Below are 20,349 nucleotides of genomic sequence, written 5' to 3'. Positions count from 1 at the left end.
TTGTATTCACACGGCCTGTATGTAACAGGCCCTCAAATCTCTGAAGCCAATTTCATAATAAAATGTTTGTGACTGATTAGTTATCATGCAGACTGTCTGTTGACAAGAATTGTAGGCTTTTCCAGGCTCTCTAGACTGCTCACTTGTGACCATCACTGACTTTGCTTTGTTTCTGCCTCTCCTATGTCCAACCTGATCAGTCCCCCAAACCAAATATTCCTTGAGAAAAGTAGAAATCGATTCTTCAGTTGTACACTATTAGGAAGGGGGAAATATAAACTAGTGACTGATAAAACATCCGTACTCTTCATTTAAACTTGTTTTTTCTCTAGATCTTCTATGCCGTGCATAGAAAAATAATTCTAGACATTTTACATTTGTGAATCGCATTCCAAGAATATTAATATTTTTATGATTTCAATTTCAGTTTGTTGCATGTGAAAATTCTCAGGCCAGATTTCTCCCCAAAGAAAAACAGTAATTTTATAATGGCCAGTGAGAAAATAGAAACCAGTGTATGGACATTTTTAGTCTACAATCACCTTTTTAGGCATGCACCTAGAGCGAAACTGCACTTTTACAATATAGTGCCTTGTAATACAACATTCCTCCCACTTCAGTTTAAGATGGTAGCAATTTATTAGCTTTATTTATTCCTGTCATGCTGGTTTTGAGAGAAGGGCTGGTTCTGCAGAAATATTTTTTCTTACATTATTTGTACTTTTTGAACTTTTAAAATCCTGATATCTGAGTTGGAAGGTTGTTGCTGTGTGTGATATCTGAGAATGGAAAAATGCTAAAGAGCTAAGAACTGATGACACCTTGATTCAGAAGAGGAATGGCTAAACCATTCAGTGGCCTAGAAATTCATTTATGAGCCCTAGGGAATTTTCTCCCAGGTATATCAAAAAGCAGCTGCTGGTTTGTAAGAGTTCTGAAATATGGCACAGCTCAATTCACAGAGAACTTATAAACATGTTCCCTTAAGGTTTGATTATGTAGCATATCTCTTAGATGTTGTTCTTAATAGATAAAGTCTTAAAAAAAATAGATACAGAGTCTTCCAAGGCAATCTCTGCAAATTATAGGAGCAAGGTGGTCACTAGTCTTAATCAGTGCTTCTCAGGCCAGACTGGACTTTAAAAACACCCACGCAGGCACCTACCTCATGTTAAATCAGAATCTCTAAGAGGTGAGGGTGGGACTTTGGCATTTCTTGCCAGATGAGTTTCACACACAGCTGGGTTGAGCCAATCATCTAGATGTTGGTCATTATTTATCATTAAAGAAAGAGGTGGGTGTTTGAACCCTCTTACATGTGAGTGGGGAAGGCAGAACTCTAAGGAGTAGCTTGAGCTTGAACTGAAACAGTTTGAGTTCCTGTGTCTGCTGTAGAGTCACTGGGAAGTCACTCTGAAAGGTGACGCTGTACCCACAGCCCAGTATGTGTTTGTAGCCATCTCATTTTGGGAAATGGCTTTGGATATACTGAGACAAACAATAGTTTCATTATGTCCTAAAATTGTACATCTGTGTAAAACTTTTTAAGGCCTTGTGTAATCTATGAATTTTTGCCCATTGGCACTTACGATCCTTGTTCTGGAAATAGATACTGGGCCGATCATTTACCTTCTGACTTCCTTATTTACAAACTAGAGGCCCGATGCACAAAATTCGTGCAAGGGGCTTGGCTCTCACAGCCCTGGCTGCCTCGGCCGGCCCTCGCAACCCCGGCTTTGTATGGAAGGTCGTCTGGAAGGATGTCTGGAAGGTCGTTTGGCTGTTTGGTCTAATTAGCATATTAGCTCTTTATTATATAGGATTGAGGAAAGTAACCACCTGTTCACCGTGCGTGTGTGGGAGGATGAGCCAGTGGCATGGTGAGTGACCAAATGTTAAATGAATTTGAATAGGGCTTCCTTGAAAAAACAAGTCACCACTATATAACATGTTTAAATGTTCAAAATCCCTAAACTGCACAAGATTCCCAGTATATTTTGGAGTGAAAGAGTTATCAAGTCCTAGGAAGATCTTTAGCAATGTTCCTCTCCGCCAGTTCTTGAGCATTCTGTAGCTGAGGCAAAAGTCTATCTGGAACAGATTATCGAGTAATACATATACACTGGAGAATGGCCCCATACAGAAAGTATAAATTCTGTTCAAATGCTGGGTCTCTCTCTCCAGTAGACACCACTATATTTTTCAAAAAAATGATTAGAAGAATCCTACTATAAATATTCTCCTGCCCTTTGCTTTTGTAACTTATTATAGTTTGAAAGATCTTTCTTTTAGGATCACATAGAGATCACAGCATCTATTTGACAGTATTTATTAATATCCTCCTGGGGCAATAGTTGTCACCCTGTCCCACATCCTGTAAGTATTTCTTTGCTTCCCCTGGTCTTCCTGTATTTTTCCCCCTTGCTGCTTCACCTAATGTGCTGCATGCAGTCTCTGCTTCTACATTTTCTTCTGCTGCTGCTCTTGCTTGAGGCCTGCTGGTGGCCTCCATGCCAGGGAGAGATTACCACCACTCTTGGCTGCTTCAATAAGGATGCCACAGTGCTGGGATAGCAAAGTTCATTGACAAAATTAGAATCCCAACAGATCTTCACAGGCTGGAACCCAACTAGTTGACATTTAACAGAGATAAATATAGGGTCTTATGTATTGGTGTTAAAATACAGAAAACTTGCAGTAGTGTAATTTGAGAGAGGTTCTGTAAAGCACTATAAAAGCGTAGTTTTAAACTATCCTAAACCTAGTCCTAGAATTATTTTTTTTTGTTTTTAATTCTTTATTATTGTAAGTATGTCTCCTTTCCCCCCCCCATTGACCTCTAGTCCTAGAATTTTAAGTTCTATAAAAGACCTTGGCGTCACCATTCTTCATAGGCCCTCATTTACAAAGCTCCCTCTTTGAGCTAGGGAAAGCTTGCTGGTAAGTTTAAAATATATTTTCTTAAATATATCTTCAGATGAACTAAATCTGACTGCCTAAAACAAGTAACTTCTTTCCTAGTAAATTATTTAACATGCTAGGCACCAGGATAAGGTTGTGAATGAGCCTAAGAAGACGACAGATACAAAAGGAAAAATGACCAGCGTCTTCAAAGGCAGAGGCATGAAAACATGGGGGATGTTCAGTGCACCTAAACTGTTCTAGCTCTTCCATAGTCAGTTGGTGTTTTCACCAAGAGTCTTGTGTAAACACAGCTGTAACTCTCAGACTACTTACTGTCCCTAAGCCCCTTTTTAAAATTTTTATTTTATATTTATTTATTTATTTATTTGGATAATCTTCACCCAAGGATATTTTTTCCGTTGATTTTATTTTTTTAAATATATTTTTGTTGATTTCAGAGAGGAAGGGAGAGGGAGAGATAGAAACATCAATGATGAGAGAGAATCATTGATTGGCTGCCTCCTGCACACCCCCTACTGGGGATCGAGCCCGCAACCCAGGCATGTGCTTTTGACCGGAATTGAACCCAGGACCCTTAAGTCCACAGCCCTACGCTCTATCCACTGAGCCAAACCAGCTAGGGCATCCCCGTTGATTTTAGAAAGAATGGAAGGGAGGGGGAGAGACAGAGAGAGACATCAGTGTGACAGCCCCATCGATTGGTTGCCTCCTGCGCGTGACCCGACCAGGGATCAAGCCTGCAACAGAGGTACATGCCCTTGACCGGAATCAAACCCAGGACCTTCCAGTCTGTGGGCCAATGCTCTAACCACTGAGCACAGGGAACCCTATGGGGATGAGGGCTGGGCCTTCCTGGAGCTTGGCACTGCTCCTGTACCCTGTCAGCCCAGAAAGGCAGGGTGGCCAAGCTGTGCATCTGCCTCAGTTGCAGGACGCCATGCAGCACCCTGCAGAGTCAACACCAAGATGGCTGAGAAGTTGCTGCAGTGGTTCCCAGAGGAGGGCGAGCAGGAGTGCTTCGCAGCCTCTCCCTTCACCTGCTACAACCTGCTTCCCTGAATGTGATGTTGGAGCTGGCCTGGAGGCACAACCTGGTGGACCTGGCCATGACCTGCTTCACCCAGGTGATGAGGGAGTACCTTAGCAAAGTAAGTGCCTGCCTTTGTGTGGCTCCTTGGCCCCTGGTTGTGACTCTGGCTCTGGTCTGCAGAGGCCAGCCCAGATTGCCCAACCAGCCCACGCTGCTGTTGGGAGAAGCCTCTTGCCTTCGCACTTGATTTTCTGCCCAGTGTTATTATTTCTAGAAAATCTCCATGGGGTGGTGGGGAGCTGGATAGAACTGAGCACTTGCCCTCGCAGTTGTTCCACACAGTGGAGGGGGGGGCCTGAGGGGGATGCAGTGATTTCACCCACCACCAGAGGGCCCAGCTACCTCTCAGCGCCAGCTATTGGCAATGGCAGGAGCACTTAATAGGAATGTGAACATGGATTTAAGCCTTTAACACTTTAATGAGGGAAACAGTCATCCCCTCTACAGCTGCAGACACTGGGGTTCAGGTCCAAAGCTGACAGGTGAAGGGGGTGGAGGGTTTAGACACAAGTCTTCCTGGCCCAGAGGCCATACTTATGTCTTGGCACATCACTTCTGCCACTCCAGATATCCCTTGGTGTCCCTAGTGTGCCATTCTGGCTTTCTTTGCAGGTTGATGAGCTGTTTAGTGAGGTGACAGTGTCTAATTTCAACTCCATGTGTGTCGAAGCCCTAGGAGTCACTGTCTAGGCCAGTGATGGCGAACCTATGACACGCGTGTCAGAGGTGACACGCGAACTCATTTTTTTGGTTGATTTTTCTTTGTTAAATGGCATTTAAATATATAAAATAAATATCAAAAATATAAGTCTTTGTTTTACTATGGTTGCAAATATCAAAAAATGTCTATATGTGACACGGCACCAGAGTTAAGTTAGGGTTTTCCAAAATGCTGACACACCGAGCTCAAAAGGTTCGCCATCACTGGTCTAGGGCCTAGCTGTAGCCAATCTCCAGAGACCCATGTCATCTGGCCCGATTTGTTTCTAAGTCTGCAGAAAAGCAGTCGCTCAGCAGTGCCTACTTGCCCATCGAGCCACATTCCTAACCTCCTTCAGCCAGATGGAGGCCCACAATGCCAACAAGCCACGGGCCACGGCTTCTCCCAGTGTGCATGGAAGGGAGGAGCCTCCCAGGGTTAGTATGGGGGTTAGGGAACAACGGAGCATGTGGGGCCTGGTGCTACCAGCTTTGGCCTGCAAGGGCTTCCTCTGGGCCATCTCAGGGCCGTTCAAGGCCATGGCCATGCTGCAGGAGGAGGGACCCACAAAGTGTGCCTTCTTGCTGGGAGGACCCTGGTTCCTGGCCCAGGGTCCCCAGACACCTTCCCTAGTCCTGGAAAGCAGGAGCTGCCATGGTGCCTGCCCTCAGTCCTGCCCACATGCCTCTGCTGGCCCCCAGCCAGATGCCTTGTCACCTGGTGGGGAGAGGAGAGTGCTCACGAGGGATCTCTCTGGCAGTGGTAGAGTGTAGCTGGTTCTTGGGGGCTGGGGCCCAGCAGACTGGACACTGTTGTGAGGTGGAGGGGTCCAGACAAGAATGCCACAGCCCCTTCCTGACTAGAGATCCTGGTCCCAGGCCTCTTGTCTCATCTGAGAAGCTCAGTGGCCATCCCTCACTGAGAACCGTCTGCTCCCCAGGGCTCTCCCAGTACAGCCAGCTGAAGGCAGAGAGGACAAGTTGTGAGAGGACAGCTTTCTTGCTCCTTCCTTAGCTCAGATCCCATGGAGGGAAGAGGAAAAGGAGCACAGGGCTGGCATCAGAGCTGTCTCTGCTAGGTTTCTGGTGCCTTGCCTGAGCGCTCCCAGACCTGAGTGCACACAGGGCACATAATTGTTTCTCCGTTCTTACCCATGTGCTTGTTTGCGGGGGGGGGGGGGGGGGGGATTCCAGAGACGCAGTTGCTGTCACTCCTTCTAGCACAGTACATCCCCCATGGCACCACCTCATTCTATTCCCTCTCCATCTGTCTGTTCCAGCCTGTGGGCCCTGCACCTGGTGAAGCCTCAAAGAAAGGCAAAGTGCAGTTTGTCTTCAGATGGCTATCACAGCCCTGCCTCTCAGATGGAGCATCCTCTTTGCCAGGTGGAGGGTCCCAGGTGTAAGGTGACCAGTATCCTTAGGAGGGGTGAGCAGCCTGGACTCCAGAAGCAGGAGCTGCTGCATTATCTCAGCAGTGTCCCTGTGTCCAGAGGAGGACTCAGCCCTGTGAGTCATGGCCCACTCACAGCTCACTGCTCCAGTGCACCTGGTGGTCTAGTGTCCACTTGGGAAGTACAGGGATGGAATAGCACCTGGGTTCATCGAGGCCCCAATGGGCACTCATATCTCCACCCAGTTAGAGAGGCTTCGTTTTGTGGAATGAAGTGGTGGTCACTGTCAGTGCAGCAGTGTTCTGTGTGCCTGTCTTCAGCTCTAAGTCTCCTCGAGGCTATGTGCTTGCCTCCCAAGTTCACCTCCAGGCCAAGACTGCATGTGGCCTGTAAGGCAGGCACTCACATGCTCTTGCCTCTTGCTCTGCTTTGCAGGGACAGACTAGACACCTCGGAGAGTCTGCACAAGTGAAAGAAGTATGTGGTAGAGCCCACCCCTCTCCTGTTCAGTAGGTGGCATCCCATAGCTCCTGTCCCCTGTCCCTGGCTGGGATTCAGATTGGGGTGGGAATGGACAGCGTGGGGGATGAGGACCATAATGGCTACCAGATGTAGAGAAGGCAGAAGGTCAGTGATCCAGGAATGTTGAAGAGGCACCACCACTGTCCTCCCTTCTCTGAGGACAAATACCTCCTGGTGGGAGTGCCCTTGCCTGTTCTTGTGCCTGGCAACTGCCCTGTCTCGAGCTACTGCTGTGTGCACCTGTCTGGCCCCTGACAGGCTATTGTTGCCTTTGCACTTGAGAACCTGCCTAGATGGCCTGGCCATTCAGTAGACAGGTCATTTGGTATCCACTGCACAGAGAGGCTAATGGTTCCTAGAATGCATTTGCTGGACTAACGTAGGCCTGAGGATATAATGTGAGCACGCAACACATGAGTCTTCCACCAACTGTGTGCTCCTTGGGGGTCATGGTGCCCACCTGCTGTTAATAGCAAACTGTTATGTTTTGTTTGTTTGTTTTCAATCTGGTTTTTTTTTAGATATCGATGGGCATTGGTGAGACCCAACCAGTTTAGCTAAGTGAGTGCCCTACTTGGGGATGAGCTTACCCTCCAGGGTTGGCCCTACAACAGCAGCTCCCACAGTCCTTGCCTCCGGCATCTGCTTTTGGAGCCTCAGCCTCTGGATCAAGCATGTCAAACTCAAAGGCTAACACGGGCCAAACAAACAAGGTTTAAGTTTATGTGGGCCACAAAAAAACAAAAGCTTTAATTTTCATAGAAACAGGTTTATTTCAATAGAGACATGCTGAATACAAAGGGCTGAAATAAATGAGTAATCATTAACATGAAATAATAGAACATTTTAATAAAATTATTTTTTCTTGAACATTAACTTACCAGACATTGAATAACTGCACAAAGTAAGCATAACGCAGATAAACCTATTTTTCTTGTTCTCCAAAAGTGAAATATTTCCTGTTACACACACCAAACAAGTCAGTCCAAGACAAATGACGTGGCAATCGGCTGCTAAAATAGTCGCTGCTAGTATTGGTGGAGAGAAATGGTGCGCCTGTGCATAAAGCGCATAAGGAAAACGAATTCAACACCATTATAGTAATCAGTCATTAGCGAACGTTGTAGTTCGTGATTATGTATAACAGTATTGTAAAAATTAAGTTATGAAATTTTTATTCAAACGGTTCTTACAGCCTTAGCCAGTTTGGCTCAGTGGATAGAGCGCCAGCCTGCAGACTGAAAGGTCCCAGGTTCGATTCCGGTCAAGGGCACATGCCCTGGTTGTGGGCTTGATCCCCAGTGTGGGGAGCCTATCAGTGATTCTTTCTCATCATTGATGTTTCTATCTCTCTCTCTTCTCCCTTCCTGAAATCAAAAATATATTAACCCTTAGCGGTCGTATTAAATTTGGACATGGGTGTCGTACTGGTCGGAATTAATTTCCATTGAAAGAGCAGTGATACATAACATGCAAGATTATGAAGGATAAACAAAATTTATTAATTCTTTTTTGGAACTACGTCATTGCTAGCAGAATCACTACAAACGTTATCACTTTCTACGTCAGAGTCAGTATTCAAGGTGCCAAAATAAAACTCTTCATCGTTACTTTCAGGTTCACAGTACACTTCTTTCGTGTACTTTCTTTTTGCCATTTTGGAGTATTATTTTGAAATATCTTAACAAGCGAGAATGCCTAATTACAGTTAAACGTAATTTGTAAAGCTTTATTTGAAATTCTGCAAAGTATCTCCGAAGCTTGTCAATTTCTTCACTCTCAAAAGGCGACTGACTCGCCACGGGGTTTTGCGTGGCGAGTGTGGAACGACCGCGTTTGTTTATATTGAGTTTCCATATCTCCGATTTGTCGGGGCAATGTTTTGGTTCGTGACAAGATCGCTTAGACGCTTAAGAGCTTTCAGAGAAATTATGAACTGATACATGAATGAATAGAGTTAAGATTCGTACGGTTCCTTGCTGTGGTGGCTGAGAGCAGACATACGACCGCAAAGGGTTAAAAAGAAAAACGTTTCTTACATTGTGGGGAGCCAGCATGGCCATGGCATACTGAACCCCAGGGCGCCTTATGTGCCATGCCAGCTCAGCCTGGTTCAGTGACCCTGAGTGGGGGTGTGAAAGGATTGAGAAAAGACAGACAAGAGAATAATACAATGGGGCCTTGACTTACGAGTTTATTTCGTTCTGAGACTGACCTCGTTAAGGAGCTCGTTAACTCAAATTACTATCAACTCAATGCAAAAAAAATCGGAGGAGAGACAGCTGATATCTCAAAAAACTCGTTAGTCGGGACACTCCTAAGTCAAGGCCCCACTGTAGCTGGGTCTTGGCGGGACTCTGCCTCCCTGATGAGACAACGACAGTGCTCACAAGCCGTGTCTTTATTTTATAGCAGATGCCACGAGGCAAAGTAGGGGCGTGATCACGTTGTTTACAGCATTCTCGTGAGTTCCAACCTCGCTCAACTATATGCACCCGAACTCTACCACAAGGCACGTGGGGCCACGTGTTTAGACCATAGGTTCAAGCTTACAACCACAGCCGTTGGCTATAATTGTGCTGGGAGGGCCCTGCCCTCCAGCTGGGACTTGCACATGGCAATGAGAGGACCCTGTCCTTTCATTAGTCCGAGGCTTGAACCTGGCCAGAACACCGTAACCGCGCCCCACATTACATACTGTTATATTGCCTGGGCTGCAAAAATATTCGTTGTGGGCCTCGAGTTTGACATGCTTGCTCTGGATCGTTAGGGCTAGGCTGCAACCCTGCTCCTTGGGGCCCTGGCCACTTGGGGGCAGCAGGAGCCCTGCTCATCCTTGGCTTCTCCCTCTGCAAGCCTGCAGCTATGCTGACAGCAGGCCCTCCTACTGGACGAGCCCCCGGGGCTCCCCCTATGGCTGTTCCTGCCATTGCCCAGCCTCCTGTGTATGGCCTCAGCCTGTAGTGGCCACTTGGTGGCAACACTTCCTCTACCGATTTAACCTCTTCAAGGAGCACAGAGGACCCGGATACAAGGTGGAGACACCTGGATGTTATTTTTGCTGAGACCCAATGCTTGCAGCCACCGAGTCATCCCAGAACCTGGGGGTGTCAACGTAACCCTTGACTCCCTAAGACCACCAGCTCCAGGTGCCAGGCAGGGAGGTCAGCTCAAGTCTTCAGCCCCGCCAGCATCCTGAGGAGTTGTCTGCAATGAGCCCCCAGCACCTGGGGGAGGGGCGCCTTCTCCGTTGGCGCCGGCACTGGCGAGCTGCCCTCCCGGGTCACTTTGCAGACACAGCTGACGCGAACCCCTAGTCCACCCGTCTGATCTGGCCTTGAGCCTCCTGCCGATCATGAACATTAAAGTCGGTTTATCAAGGCAAAGCTTCCCTGCTTGGTGCTGGTGTGGGTCGGAGGGCACGAAATCTGCTGGGTCCTCTGGGGTTGGGGGACCTGCCTCCCCACAGGGCAGCCGCCCCGGGAGATACAGCCGGGTGTGTTGGGGGCCTAAGGGGGTACTGCTTGGGGCTCTAGGTCCCGGAAGGGGAGTGGTAACCGCCGAGCCCGCAGGTGTGGGAAGGCCAAACCCTCAGCAAGGATGGGGCTGGCCCACGCCGGGAATGCAGACCCCGCGCCGCTCCCTCCCGGGCCCGGCGGCGCTCCAGGCCCAGACCGGCCGGGAGGCTGCACTTTGACACAGAGCTCGGACCGGCGCAGCGCCGCCTACCGAGGACCCCGGCCCCGCCGAGCGAGGTGGCCGGGGGTCGGGCTCGTCCATTGGCTGGGCTGCCGTCCCCGCCCCGGCCTCAGTTTCCCGGCCCACACGGGGCGGGCCGGGGGCGGGGCCCGGCTCGAACCACGCGGGGCGGAGCCCTGGAGCTGACGCGGCCGCCCCGCCCCCGGACATAACCAGCCGCCGCCACCTCCGCAGGCTGCGCGGAGCACCGGAGGCTCGGACCCGCGGCCAGCGCCGGGCGCCCGCCTCTCGTCTCCCGCCTCCCCGCCATGGCGGCGCCTCGCGCTCTGGCGGCCGCCGCGCCCGCGCCCGGAAAGGCCAAACTGACGCATCCGGGGAAGGCGATCCTGGCAGGTGGGCTCCCCGGGGGCGCGAACCCCCGGTCGGCCGGTCCCGCCGCGCTTCCGGGCGTCCCGGGACGCCCAGGCCCCTCCCCACTTCCGGGTGGGGCGGGGGGCGCGGCGCTGGTCTGCAGCTCGCCCTGCGTGTCACCCCCGGAGCCTCGCCGGGGCAGGGGGTGGGGTAGGGACCGGCCGGACAAAGTCCGGGGCGGGGGAGGGGCGCGGCGGGGGTCTCAGACCGCGAGCCCCGGTTCCCGCAGGCGGCTTGGCAGGCGGCATCGAGATCTGCATCACCTTCCCCACCGAGTACGTGAAGACGCAGCTGCAGCTGGACGAGCGCGCACACCCGCCGCGCTACCGGGGCATCGGTGAGCAGGGGCCGCGGCGGGGAGCCCCGGGGGGCGGGGGGCTGGAGTCGCTGACCACCCCCCTCCCCAGGGGACTGTGTGCGGCAGACAGTGCGCAGCCATGGCGTCCTGGGCCTGTACCGAGGCCTCAGCTCCCTGCTCTACGGCTCCATCCCCAAGGCGGCCGTTAGGTGAGGCGGGCCCGGGTGGGGGCGGTCTCTGGAAGGTGGCAAGGGTGGCGGCGGCCCCTCTCACCGGCTGCCTTCCGCCCCCAGGTTCGGGATGTTTGAGTTCCTCAGCAACCACATGCGGGACGCCCAGGGACGGCTGGACAGCACTCGAGGGCTGCTGTGCGGCCTGGGCGCAGGAGTGGCCGAGGCCGTGGTGGTCGTGTGTCCAATGGAGACCGTTAAGGTGGGGAGGTTCCCCGTGGGAACAAAGCCTGCAGCGGGGAGGAGGTGGGGGGGCCTGGGGGGTGCTGTGTCCTTGTGTCCAATGGAGACGCTGGGGTGGGAGGGTCCAGCAGGAGGGGCGAGGGGTGAGTGGGGAGCTGAGTGCTGGAGGCCTGCAGGATGGGCCGCCTGTGGAGGCTGGACTCTGTCCTGAAAGCAGTAGGAAAATGGTAAATTTTTAAAAAACACTTTTATAAACAAAACAATGTATGTTTGCTGCCTAAGATACAGGCAACACCACAAACACAACTTAGTGAGGCGGGCCCTCTTGCCTCTTTGGCCTCAAGTCCCACCGGGGCCTTATTGGCCCTGCTTCCAGATGAAGATCTGTATCTACAGCCCTGGCCTGACTTTGGTGGGCTCTGGACCTGCAAGCCAAGCGGCCAAGGGTGCCCTTCCCATGGCACCCTGGGAGCCAGCGCCTTTGCTTCCCTCTCACAGGTGAAGTTCATCCATGACCAGACCTCTCCCAACCCCAAGTACAAAGGATTCTTCCACGGGGTCAGGGAGATTGTGCGGGAACAAGGTGAGCCACTGGGCCGTCCTCCTCAGGTAGGATCAGGGACCTCAGCCAGAATGAAGGGGCCCTTCCTCCTTCTGCCCTGGCCCTCCTGTGTGCAGCTTCCCCCAGTCCCCACTGGGGCCTGTGTGCAGGTGTAACCTCCACTCCTGCCTGCCCCCAGGGCTGAAGGGGACATACCAGGGCCTCACAGCCACCGTGCTAAAGCAGGGCTCCAACCAGGCCATCCGCTTCTTCGTCATGACCTCCCTGCGCAACTGGTATCGAGGTGTGTCTGCTGCCCCGGGACCCTACCGCATCAGCCCTAGTCCACACTCCTCCCCAGCCCTCAGAGCTGAGCCCTTTACCTCCCCATCGCTTTCTGAATGCAACCCCCACCCACATCCAGGGGACAACCCTAACAAGCCCATGAACCCGCTGATCACCGGGGTGTTTGGAGCTATTGCGGGTGCAGCCAGTGTCTTCGGGAACACTCCTCTGGACGTGATCAAAACCCGGATGCAGGTGGGGTAGAGCCGAGAAGGGGAGGGGAGTGTGGGACAGGGGCTGGCTGCTGAGTCCTGTGGTGTGCTGGTGTCTTGCAGGGCCTAGAGGCACACAAATACCGGAACACGTGGGACTGCGGCATGCAGATTCTGAGGAATGAGGGGCTCAAGGCGTGAGTGACGGAGAGACAGGGCTCTTGTCCCCACCCCAGGCCCTCCCTGGCTTCCCTAGGCCTCACCCCCAAACCCCTGCCTGCCTCAGGCCATCCCCTAGGAAGTCCTTACCTTTAGGTCCCTGTTCTTGCCCCTCCAATGTCTGGACCCAGCCGCCCTGTCTAGGGGCAGTGTCCTCCATCTCCCTCCTCACCTGGGTTTTTCTCCCACTCAACCCCAGGTTCTACAAGGGCACTGTCCCCCGATTGGGCCGGGTCTGTGCGGATGTGGCCATCGTGTTCATCATCTACGACGAAGTGGTGAAGCTGCTCAACAAAGTGTGGCCGACAGACTGAGCCCCGAGGGTCTGCATTGGGGCTGCCCTCAGGCATCTCCGGACCAACCCCCTCCACCCTCTTCTCATGATTCCAGTGCAGTCGTGCCAAAAGGCCTTCTCCTGCCCCTTGCATTCCGTGGCCTGGGCCTATTCCCCACAGCCGTTGAGTCCATACGTCCCATAGTACTGTGTCCCTCGTGGTCCAAATGACACCACCATTGTGTTGTTCAGCAGAGGCTGGGCGTCCCTCTGGCCCCCTTGCCCATATTCTTACTCAGCGCCCTGTGCCTGTGTTTCGTGTTCTGTGACCCCGTGTCCCACTTCCCAGGGTGCCCGTGTTGCCTGGGTCCACAGCCCTGTCACCACGGCTTGGTCCCAGCCCGGTGCCTTCCACCCTGGGCAGCAGGTGCACCCACCCCTGCATACCACAGCTGCCTCCGGGCCTCAGCCTGGCCTCACTGCATTCCAGGGGCTGCATGCCCCCCGCTTCTCCTGCCACTGGCCTTAACTGGCCCTTGGGCCCTCCCTCCGCCTGGGACAGGGTGGCACCCGCCGCTCTCAGGACCACCCTCCCAAGGCAGAATAAACCGGATACTGTCACAGCCTCCTGTCCCTGTGTGGGCCCATTTGTGGGTGGGCAGTGATGGCCAAGCCTCTGTGAAGGTCAGGGCCTTCTGAGGATATAGGCAGGGGGGCCAGGGCAGCCAGGCAGCTGGCAGGCAGGTAGGCAAGCCAGCAGTAGCCAGTGTCAACCCTCACGCCTGACACCAGGCCAGGGAACATCTGGGCCTCATCCAGGCCTGGCCTGTGGCCTGTGGCCAAGATCCTGTAGGGTCACTTGGAAGAAAGCACTGAGTGGGCAGAACAGAGAGCTGCCCATGCTGCTGGTTGGGCCTGGGAGACAGTGCTCCTGGGCCCTTATCCTTCAATCTGTGATTAGGACCCTCCCTCCCTCCCTCCTGGCTTCTCTGAGAAATGGTCTGAGGTAAAAGGCTTTGTGGGGCACGTAGTCCCCTGAGGCTCTGAGCACGGGGCCTTTTCTCACTCCACTGGGACTGGGAGGCCTGGAGCAGGAATAGGTGGAGCTGCCTGACCAGGGCCCTAGGGTGCCTCACCCCTCAGAGGAAGGTGTGCCTCTTGCCAGAATCCCAGGATCCAGGCACAGGTTGGGGGATACAGAGCTCTGAACTGAAGGATCCCCAGGGCTCTTCCCACCCCCCTCATATCAGGAGCTGGAACCACCACCCATGAGCCAAGTGGAGGAGACCCAGAGCAGGATGGGGTGAACCAGTCCCCTGGCTGTGTGGAGGCAGAGGCCTTCCTGTCCAGGTGACTCATGGGTAGAGGTCATGAAAAGGGTTGGCTCAGGCTGGGCTGGACAATAACTTGCCAGCAGAAGCCTCCCAGTAGGACAGTCCCCTCCCTGAAACTGCTGCTGCTGGGGGAGAGTGCACCCCTGGTAACCTCACACAACACCTGGGTCTGAAGATTCTGGGGGAGAACTGAGGGCCAAGTGTGGGCTTGGAGAGCAAGGAACACAGATTTTAGAAGGGTTGGGCCATGTGCTCCTGGTGTTCACAGGAGTCTTACCAATCTGCCACGACAGGAGAAGGCCCAAGCAGCAAAGCCTGCCTACCCACAGGGGTCAAGGGCCGTCCCCCCACATGTACACACACCAGGGTGCAGGAACTCTGGGGGAGCACTAGGGCTGGGGCCTCAACCTCAGGCTACCAGGTCAGCCTCAGAAGCTTTACTGTGGGCATGAAAGCAGGTGATGGGCAGCACTGACCCACAGCACAGGCTCCTGAGGCTAGAGGGGCACACAGCGCCCAGGCAGCTGCTGTCCAGGACACAGCATCTGTGACCCGTGAGAGGGCAGGACCCTGGCTCCTCATCTGCTCACTGTGTGACCTGAGGCAAGTCACCTAACTTCAATTCCCTAACCTGTAACATGGGGTGACACAGGAACCCACTCCAGTGGGTTATGAGAACAAAATTATATAAATCGTGTAAAGTGCTTAGAACAATGCGTAATGCAGTAAGCTACATGTGGTAGCTTTGTCTTTGGGTTGCAAGAGGTAGTTTGTAGTCTCTCTGGTTCTAAGTAGTTCCTAGAGTGGGCAGAGCCCAGCAGCTGGAACACTCATCTCCTGGAATGGTATCCACTTACTCATTGCTCACCAGCGCCCCAGAGACCTGTCCCTCTCCCCCTTCACAGGGAGGAAGGGACCAAGGCGACCCTTGGCTAACAGCAGGGCATGGGGACCTGTACTCAGGAGGGGCGGGAACTCTGCCATAGCTTCAGGGTCCCCTACTATGCCTCACACCACAATGTGGACAGAAAGTAGGCAGCCCAGCTAGAAAAGTTGAATTAGCTGGGTCTGAGTCCCCTGGGGCTGAGCAGAGTTGCCACCTGCCCTGTTGGAACTCCCTGTTGGGCACTGCCTGCAGAGTTAGGCAACCTCAGTTCTTGTGGCTGAGACGTGAGGGAAGCAGAGGGGAGGGGCAGGAGAGGTATCCTGTGTGCAGGAGAGAGCTTGTGTCTCGGCTGAGGGCCATAAAGGCTGGAGGGAAGTAGCAGAGGGAGAGCAGCTGGAAAGGCAAGTGAGGACCTGGAGAAAACCTAGCTGCATTTGCCACGACCCAAAGGCTGCAGAGGCCAATGGCAGGGACCAGTGTAGACATGGGACCACTGGGACTGGAACCATTGCCTGCCCTTGTGACGACAGGGGCAAAGGAGCAGAGACGTGGGCAGACCTTCAAGTTATCAGGAAACAGAACAAACTAGACTTCCAGCCTGGTCACAGGCCAGTGTCGGGGCGGCTGTGTCTATCAGGCGAGCTGTGAGCTGAGGAGTGTGAAGACCATATTCCTTTCACAACCAGACCCTCTGTGCCCATCTGGAAGCCGCAGCCAGCCTCCATTCAGCCTCAGGCCACCTTCGCCATCTGGCAGTCTCCCCTCGATCACAGAATGTGCCCCGGAAGGACAATGGCCGCAGAGACAGGGCAAAGGAAGAGGGTGGGTGGGGGCCGCCTCTGGGGCAGGGCTTGGCCTGCCTCCAGCCCAGTCCTCACTGCAATGTGGCTCCTCTCTAGGCAAGGCCTTCAGGCAGCTGCCCTCTAGTTCCCCACCCCACCTGCCGTGACCCTTCCTTCACTGGGTGACACTGCTGCACAGGTGTTCCCTGGGTTTCCCCATATCCTTGTGTAGGTGATGCATGGCAATCAGAGCTTAGTACACACACACACACACACACACACACACACACACACGCTCCTGACAGATGGCCTGCTTTTAGTCAACAGAGAATTCTGTTTTCCAAGTTGTGCCCTCATCTCAATTGATGCCAGAGTATTTTCTCTGGACTTTCTACAGGTTCTCACAGATTCCCTGGTAGGGAGGGGGGTTGTAAGAGGCACAAAATTAGGGAGCCTAAGGAGTTCCTGCCTCCTCCAGATCTGGAAGAGGAACTGGGCTCACCAGGACAAGCATGGAGATGCAAGCACAGCGGAGAACTGGCTGCAAAGGACCCTGGGAGGCACGGGATCCATAGCCTACCAGGCCAACAATGTGGGTGGTTGATGAAAACAAGGCGGTCCCTGGTGTGGCCTTGCAGCTCCCCCCTCCCCACACCCACCCGGCAAATATCCCTGAGAGCAACCTCGCCGCCTCCGCTCAGATGGGGCCAGGCCCTGACCTCCGACCCTCCCTGTTGTCACCTGCGCCTCCGCCGCCAGCCACGCCCACCGCCACTTAACCCTCCATTGGCCGGGGCCTGACCTGGAGGCCCACTGGCCACAGGAGTGTCCTCTCCTGGAGTGACCTCAAGGGATAAACCACGCCGCTCCCTCCGCCACTCGGGTGCCTGCGGTGGCTGCTGCCACCGGGCGGGAAGCGCGGCCTCGGGAAGCGATGAGGCCTCGGGGAGCTGCTGGCCCGGGCGGCTCCTGGAGCCCGCGCCGCCGAGCCCCTCCTCCCGCTGCCGGGGACCTGGCGGCGCCCCTGCCCCCGGTGCCTAGGAGACCCCCCGGGCTGTGATGCGAGGAAGGTCAATCCACTGCCCGCGATCGTGGCCTGAGGCTCATCCTGCGGGCGGGACCAGGCGGCGGGAAAGGGCTTGTGCCCGTCGGGGCTGCGGGGAGGGTCCCACCCCCGGCCGCTGCGAAAGGCCGCAGCCATCAGAGCCTCTCTCAGCCCCCGGTTCGGGGCTCCGGAAACCGGGGTCCGTGGGCGCGGGAGGTGCCCAGGAGGCTTCCCGGGGCCATTTCTGAGGAAGGAGCCGGATTCCCACGGCCGTTCCCCTGGCCGGTCGCGCTCGGGAGGAGCCCGGGGAGCCACTGCTCGCCCGGAAGCCGGGGGCGGCGCGCGCTGATGACGTCACGGACGCGCGCTCGGGCCCTGGGCTGGGTGGCGGGCTGCGGTCACGGCCTCCAGCCCCTGGTCCTCGCTTTTCAGCAACAGTGCCCCCCACCCCTCCTGCAGCCCCCCAGCACCAGCCGCTCTCCGCGTCACTCATGGCGCCGGCCCCTAAGACCGCCCGCCCGCTCCCCGACGACCGCCCGCCCGCGCCGGCGCCGCCAAGGTTCCCTCCCGACGCGCCCGCCTGAAGGGACACCCCCTCCGCCGCCGCCCCCACCCGGAGCTGCCGCTCCCCGGCCGCTACGCCCCCGTTCCTTCCCCCCAGCATTCCCCTCACCCTCGACCTTTCACCTGCAGTTACTGCCTTCAGCCCCCCCACCGCCCCCTTCCTGCCCCTCGGACCTAAGCTCCCAGCGGGCAGCGCCTGTCTGTGGCTCAGCCTTTCCCTCCACGGGGCCTGGGCTGCTCAGTGCGGGAAGGAAGGGCTCCAGCTGTGTCTCCTCCCGCTTGTCCCCAGCCTCAGCCGGGGGAAGCGGAGAGGGCCAGGGGCCAGCGGGCTCCATCAGCCCCTCTCCGCCGCGGACCCGCCCCGCGCTGCCTGACTGGCCGGCTCCAGGCAGGCCCCCTGTTGCCCTCCGTGGGCTTATGTGAGGCACAGTGGGCTTGCCACACCCCCACGGAGGAGGCCAGGGGAGCCCTGTAGTGCAGGGTCACCCCTCTGAGCCCCCCACGTGGGAGTCTGTCATTTCCACCCAAGAGGAGTGGGGCGGGGTGGGTCCCTACAGGAGGCAGCAGTGAGCACAGGCCGCGCAACTGGACAGCGGTACCTGCTGGGTAGACCTTTCCTCCTCTCAGCCAGCCCCATTTCTCAGAGGGGAAAGCCCAGGCACACACGAGGGACCCATCTGGGAGCTCTGGGAGCCCAGGCTTGCACAGCCCTGCCCAGTCCCACCTGGTGAGAGGTAGATGGAAATAAGTGGGGGAGAGGGGGACGATGCAGGAAGCATTAATCAGCTGTCAGCTAGTGGATCAGAGAATGTGCTCCTTAGGGGTCCTCAACAAACATGTCCCTTACGGAAAGACGGAGAGTCTGCAAGCCGGGGCTCCGGGCCGGTATCTGTCACCCTCCCGCACCCCCAGCCTGAGACCTGCTTCCTGGTCGTGTGTGACGGGGACGGGTGGATGCCTTGCTGAGGAGCCCAAGCTCCGAGGGTAGACTGACACGGAGCCACAACGGTGGGGTGGGGAGAGGGGGGTGTCCTTCCTCCTGCTGGCCAGGAGAAGGCAGGGGTGCCTGGGCAGAGGGGCAGAGGGAACCCTGATTTCCTTGGAAGGCTGGCGGGGTTTGCAAAGGTTGGAGCCAAGAGCCAAGATTCACTCACACCTGCTGGGCTGGGTCCACATGTCAGTGTTGGCCTGACCGACCGTGGTGTCCATTCCTCCCTCTGGTCCTCGGGACAGGGCTTAGCCCGGTGGCAGAGGGGGAAACCGAGACCAGCCCCGGGTCCCATGGTTGCTCCGCTGAGGTGTCTACCTCCCATTCCCTGCGGACAATTGAGCGGCCAAAGTAGATTAACCCGGGTGCTAATCCCCTCTAATGGCTTCAGAATCCCCAGCGCCGAGCAGCTAAGCCGGCCTTTCTCAGGCCTTTCTCCCAGGCCTCGGCCAGCCTCCCTGGCGGCTTCAGCCCCGTGGCTGGGCGATGCTATCTCGCCCTGCGGGCCTGGCCGCTGGTCTCCGCTAATCTCCAGCGCTGGCTCGCTTTCTTTCCAGTCCCGCTGGAGATGGGGCTGATTGGCATTTGATTAGGGCCGCTATCGAGGGCCTCTTTGTGAAATAGGTGCTAAATCCCCTAATTCCGTGATAAAGGAGGCATTAGCCGACCGTTTGCTGCAGAGAAAGGCACCAGGATGAAAGAAAGCAATCAGGGGAATCCTGATGGCATCGCCTGCTGCAGGCTGCAGAGGAAGGTGGGAGAGAGGGGCCAAGTAGGGGGCGGGAGAAGAAGGAGGGAGGAGGCCCCCAAGAACAGAGGGCATCCCTAGCTCCCCACCTCCATCCCATGTCTGTGCTCCTTCCACAGCCCTGAGCTGCACCCAGGACCCCCTTCTCACCTCCATCCTGGCTGCCATCTCAGCTGGATGCTGAGGGACCACATACACCCCACGCCCCTCTAGCCTCACCCCTGCATTGGCTGGGACCTAACCCCAAACCCACCCTGGACCTTGCTGGGCCTGCCTCTCCGTCCTGGCCTCTGTCCAAAGCCAGTGGTCTCTCAGGACTAACCTGCACATCCATTCCTCCATGGCCCCTGGTGGTCCCCCCAGCCCTTCCGAAACCCAGCCCCCCCACCCCCCGCAGGCCCTGCCCCTCCCCTTTGGCACTGACCCGCTTTGACCATTCCTGGAAGCATCTGGACCTGCTCTTCAGTCTGGGAGACAGAAGTGATGGCAGCTAGCATTGTCGGTGAGGGTGTGCAGATGGAGGAAGCCTGAGATTTCCAGTGGAAGGCAGGTGGAGTAAGCTGGGAGGGCCCCTCTGGAAGCTGCACTGAGCCCCAGGGTGGTTGAGAGGAGCCAAGCTGGCTGTGAGCTGTGCGAATCAGAGAAGCTGACTTGGAGCCTGGAGAGCTGGAGAGAAGAGGCAGAGGCCCAATGGGGCAGATGGACAGAGTGCAAGGACTGAGGGGCCACAGAGATGGACAGCTGATCCTCTTATCCTGAGAGTTTGAAGCAGGGAAGCATCATGATTGGATGTGCTTGCAGAGATCACTGCCTCTGTAGCAGTCTCACTTGGAAGAGGGTGTCAGGAGGGGAAAGTGGCCAGGAGTGGGTTGGACGGCCATGGTGGGGGCACAGGTGGCAGGCCTCTGTGGCTGGCACTGAGAAGGGGGCAGTGCAGAGGTCCAGATGTGGACAATGGAACCAATGGGGCGTGGGGGTGGGATGCAAGGGAGATACCAAGCACTGTTGGAGGGTTGGAGG

At 55.5% G+C, this 20,349-nt stretch overlaps 1 protein-coding gene across 1 annotated transcript; it reads left to right on the top strand.

Annotated features, from left to right (window-relative positions):
- The first annotated feature begins 10,520 nt into the window (after positions 1–10,520).
- SLC25A1 (solute carrier family 25 member 1) lies at positions 10,521–13,605 on the top strand. The gene is made up of 9 exons (XM_059676941.1): positions 10,521–10,722; positions 10,970–11,077; positions 11,148–11,247; positions 11,332–11,470; positions 11,950–12,034; positions 12,192–12,296; positions 12,417–12,532; positions 12,613–12,686; positions 12,908–13,605. Exons 1-9 carry the CDS (start codon positions 10,638–10,640, stop codon positions 13,020–13,022), a joined length of 927 nt encoding a protein of 308 aa, XP_059532924.1. The 5' UTR covers positions 10,521–10,637; the 3' UTR covers positions 13,023–13,605.
- Positions 13,606–20,349: the final 6,744 nt, after the last annotated feature.

Source organism: Myotis daubentonii, chromosome 19 (genome assembly GCF_963259705.1).
Source record: "Myotis daubentonii chromosome 19, mMyoDau2.1, whole genome shotgun sequence".
Classification (NCBI taxonomy): Eukaryota; Metazoa; Chordata; class Mammalia; order Chiroptera; family Vespertilionidae; genus Myotis; species Myotis daubentonii.
Note: the sequence above shows the minus strand (reverse complement) of the source record. Positions and strands in the feature narration are given on the sequence as shown.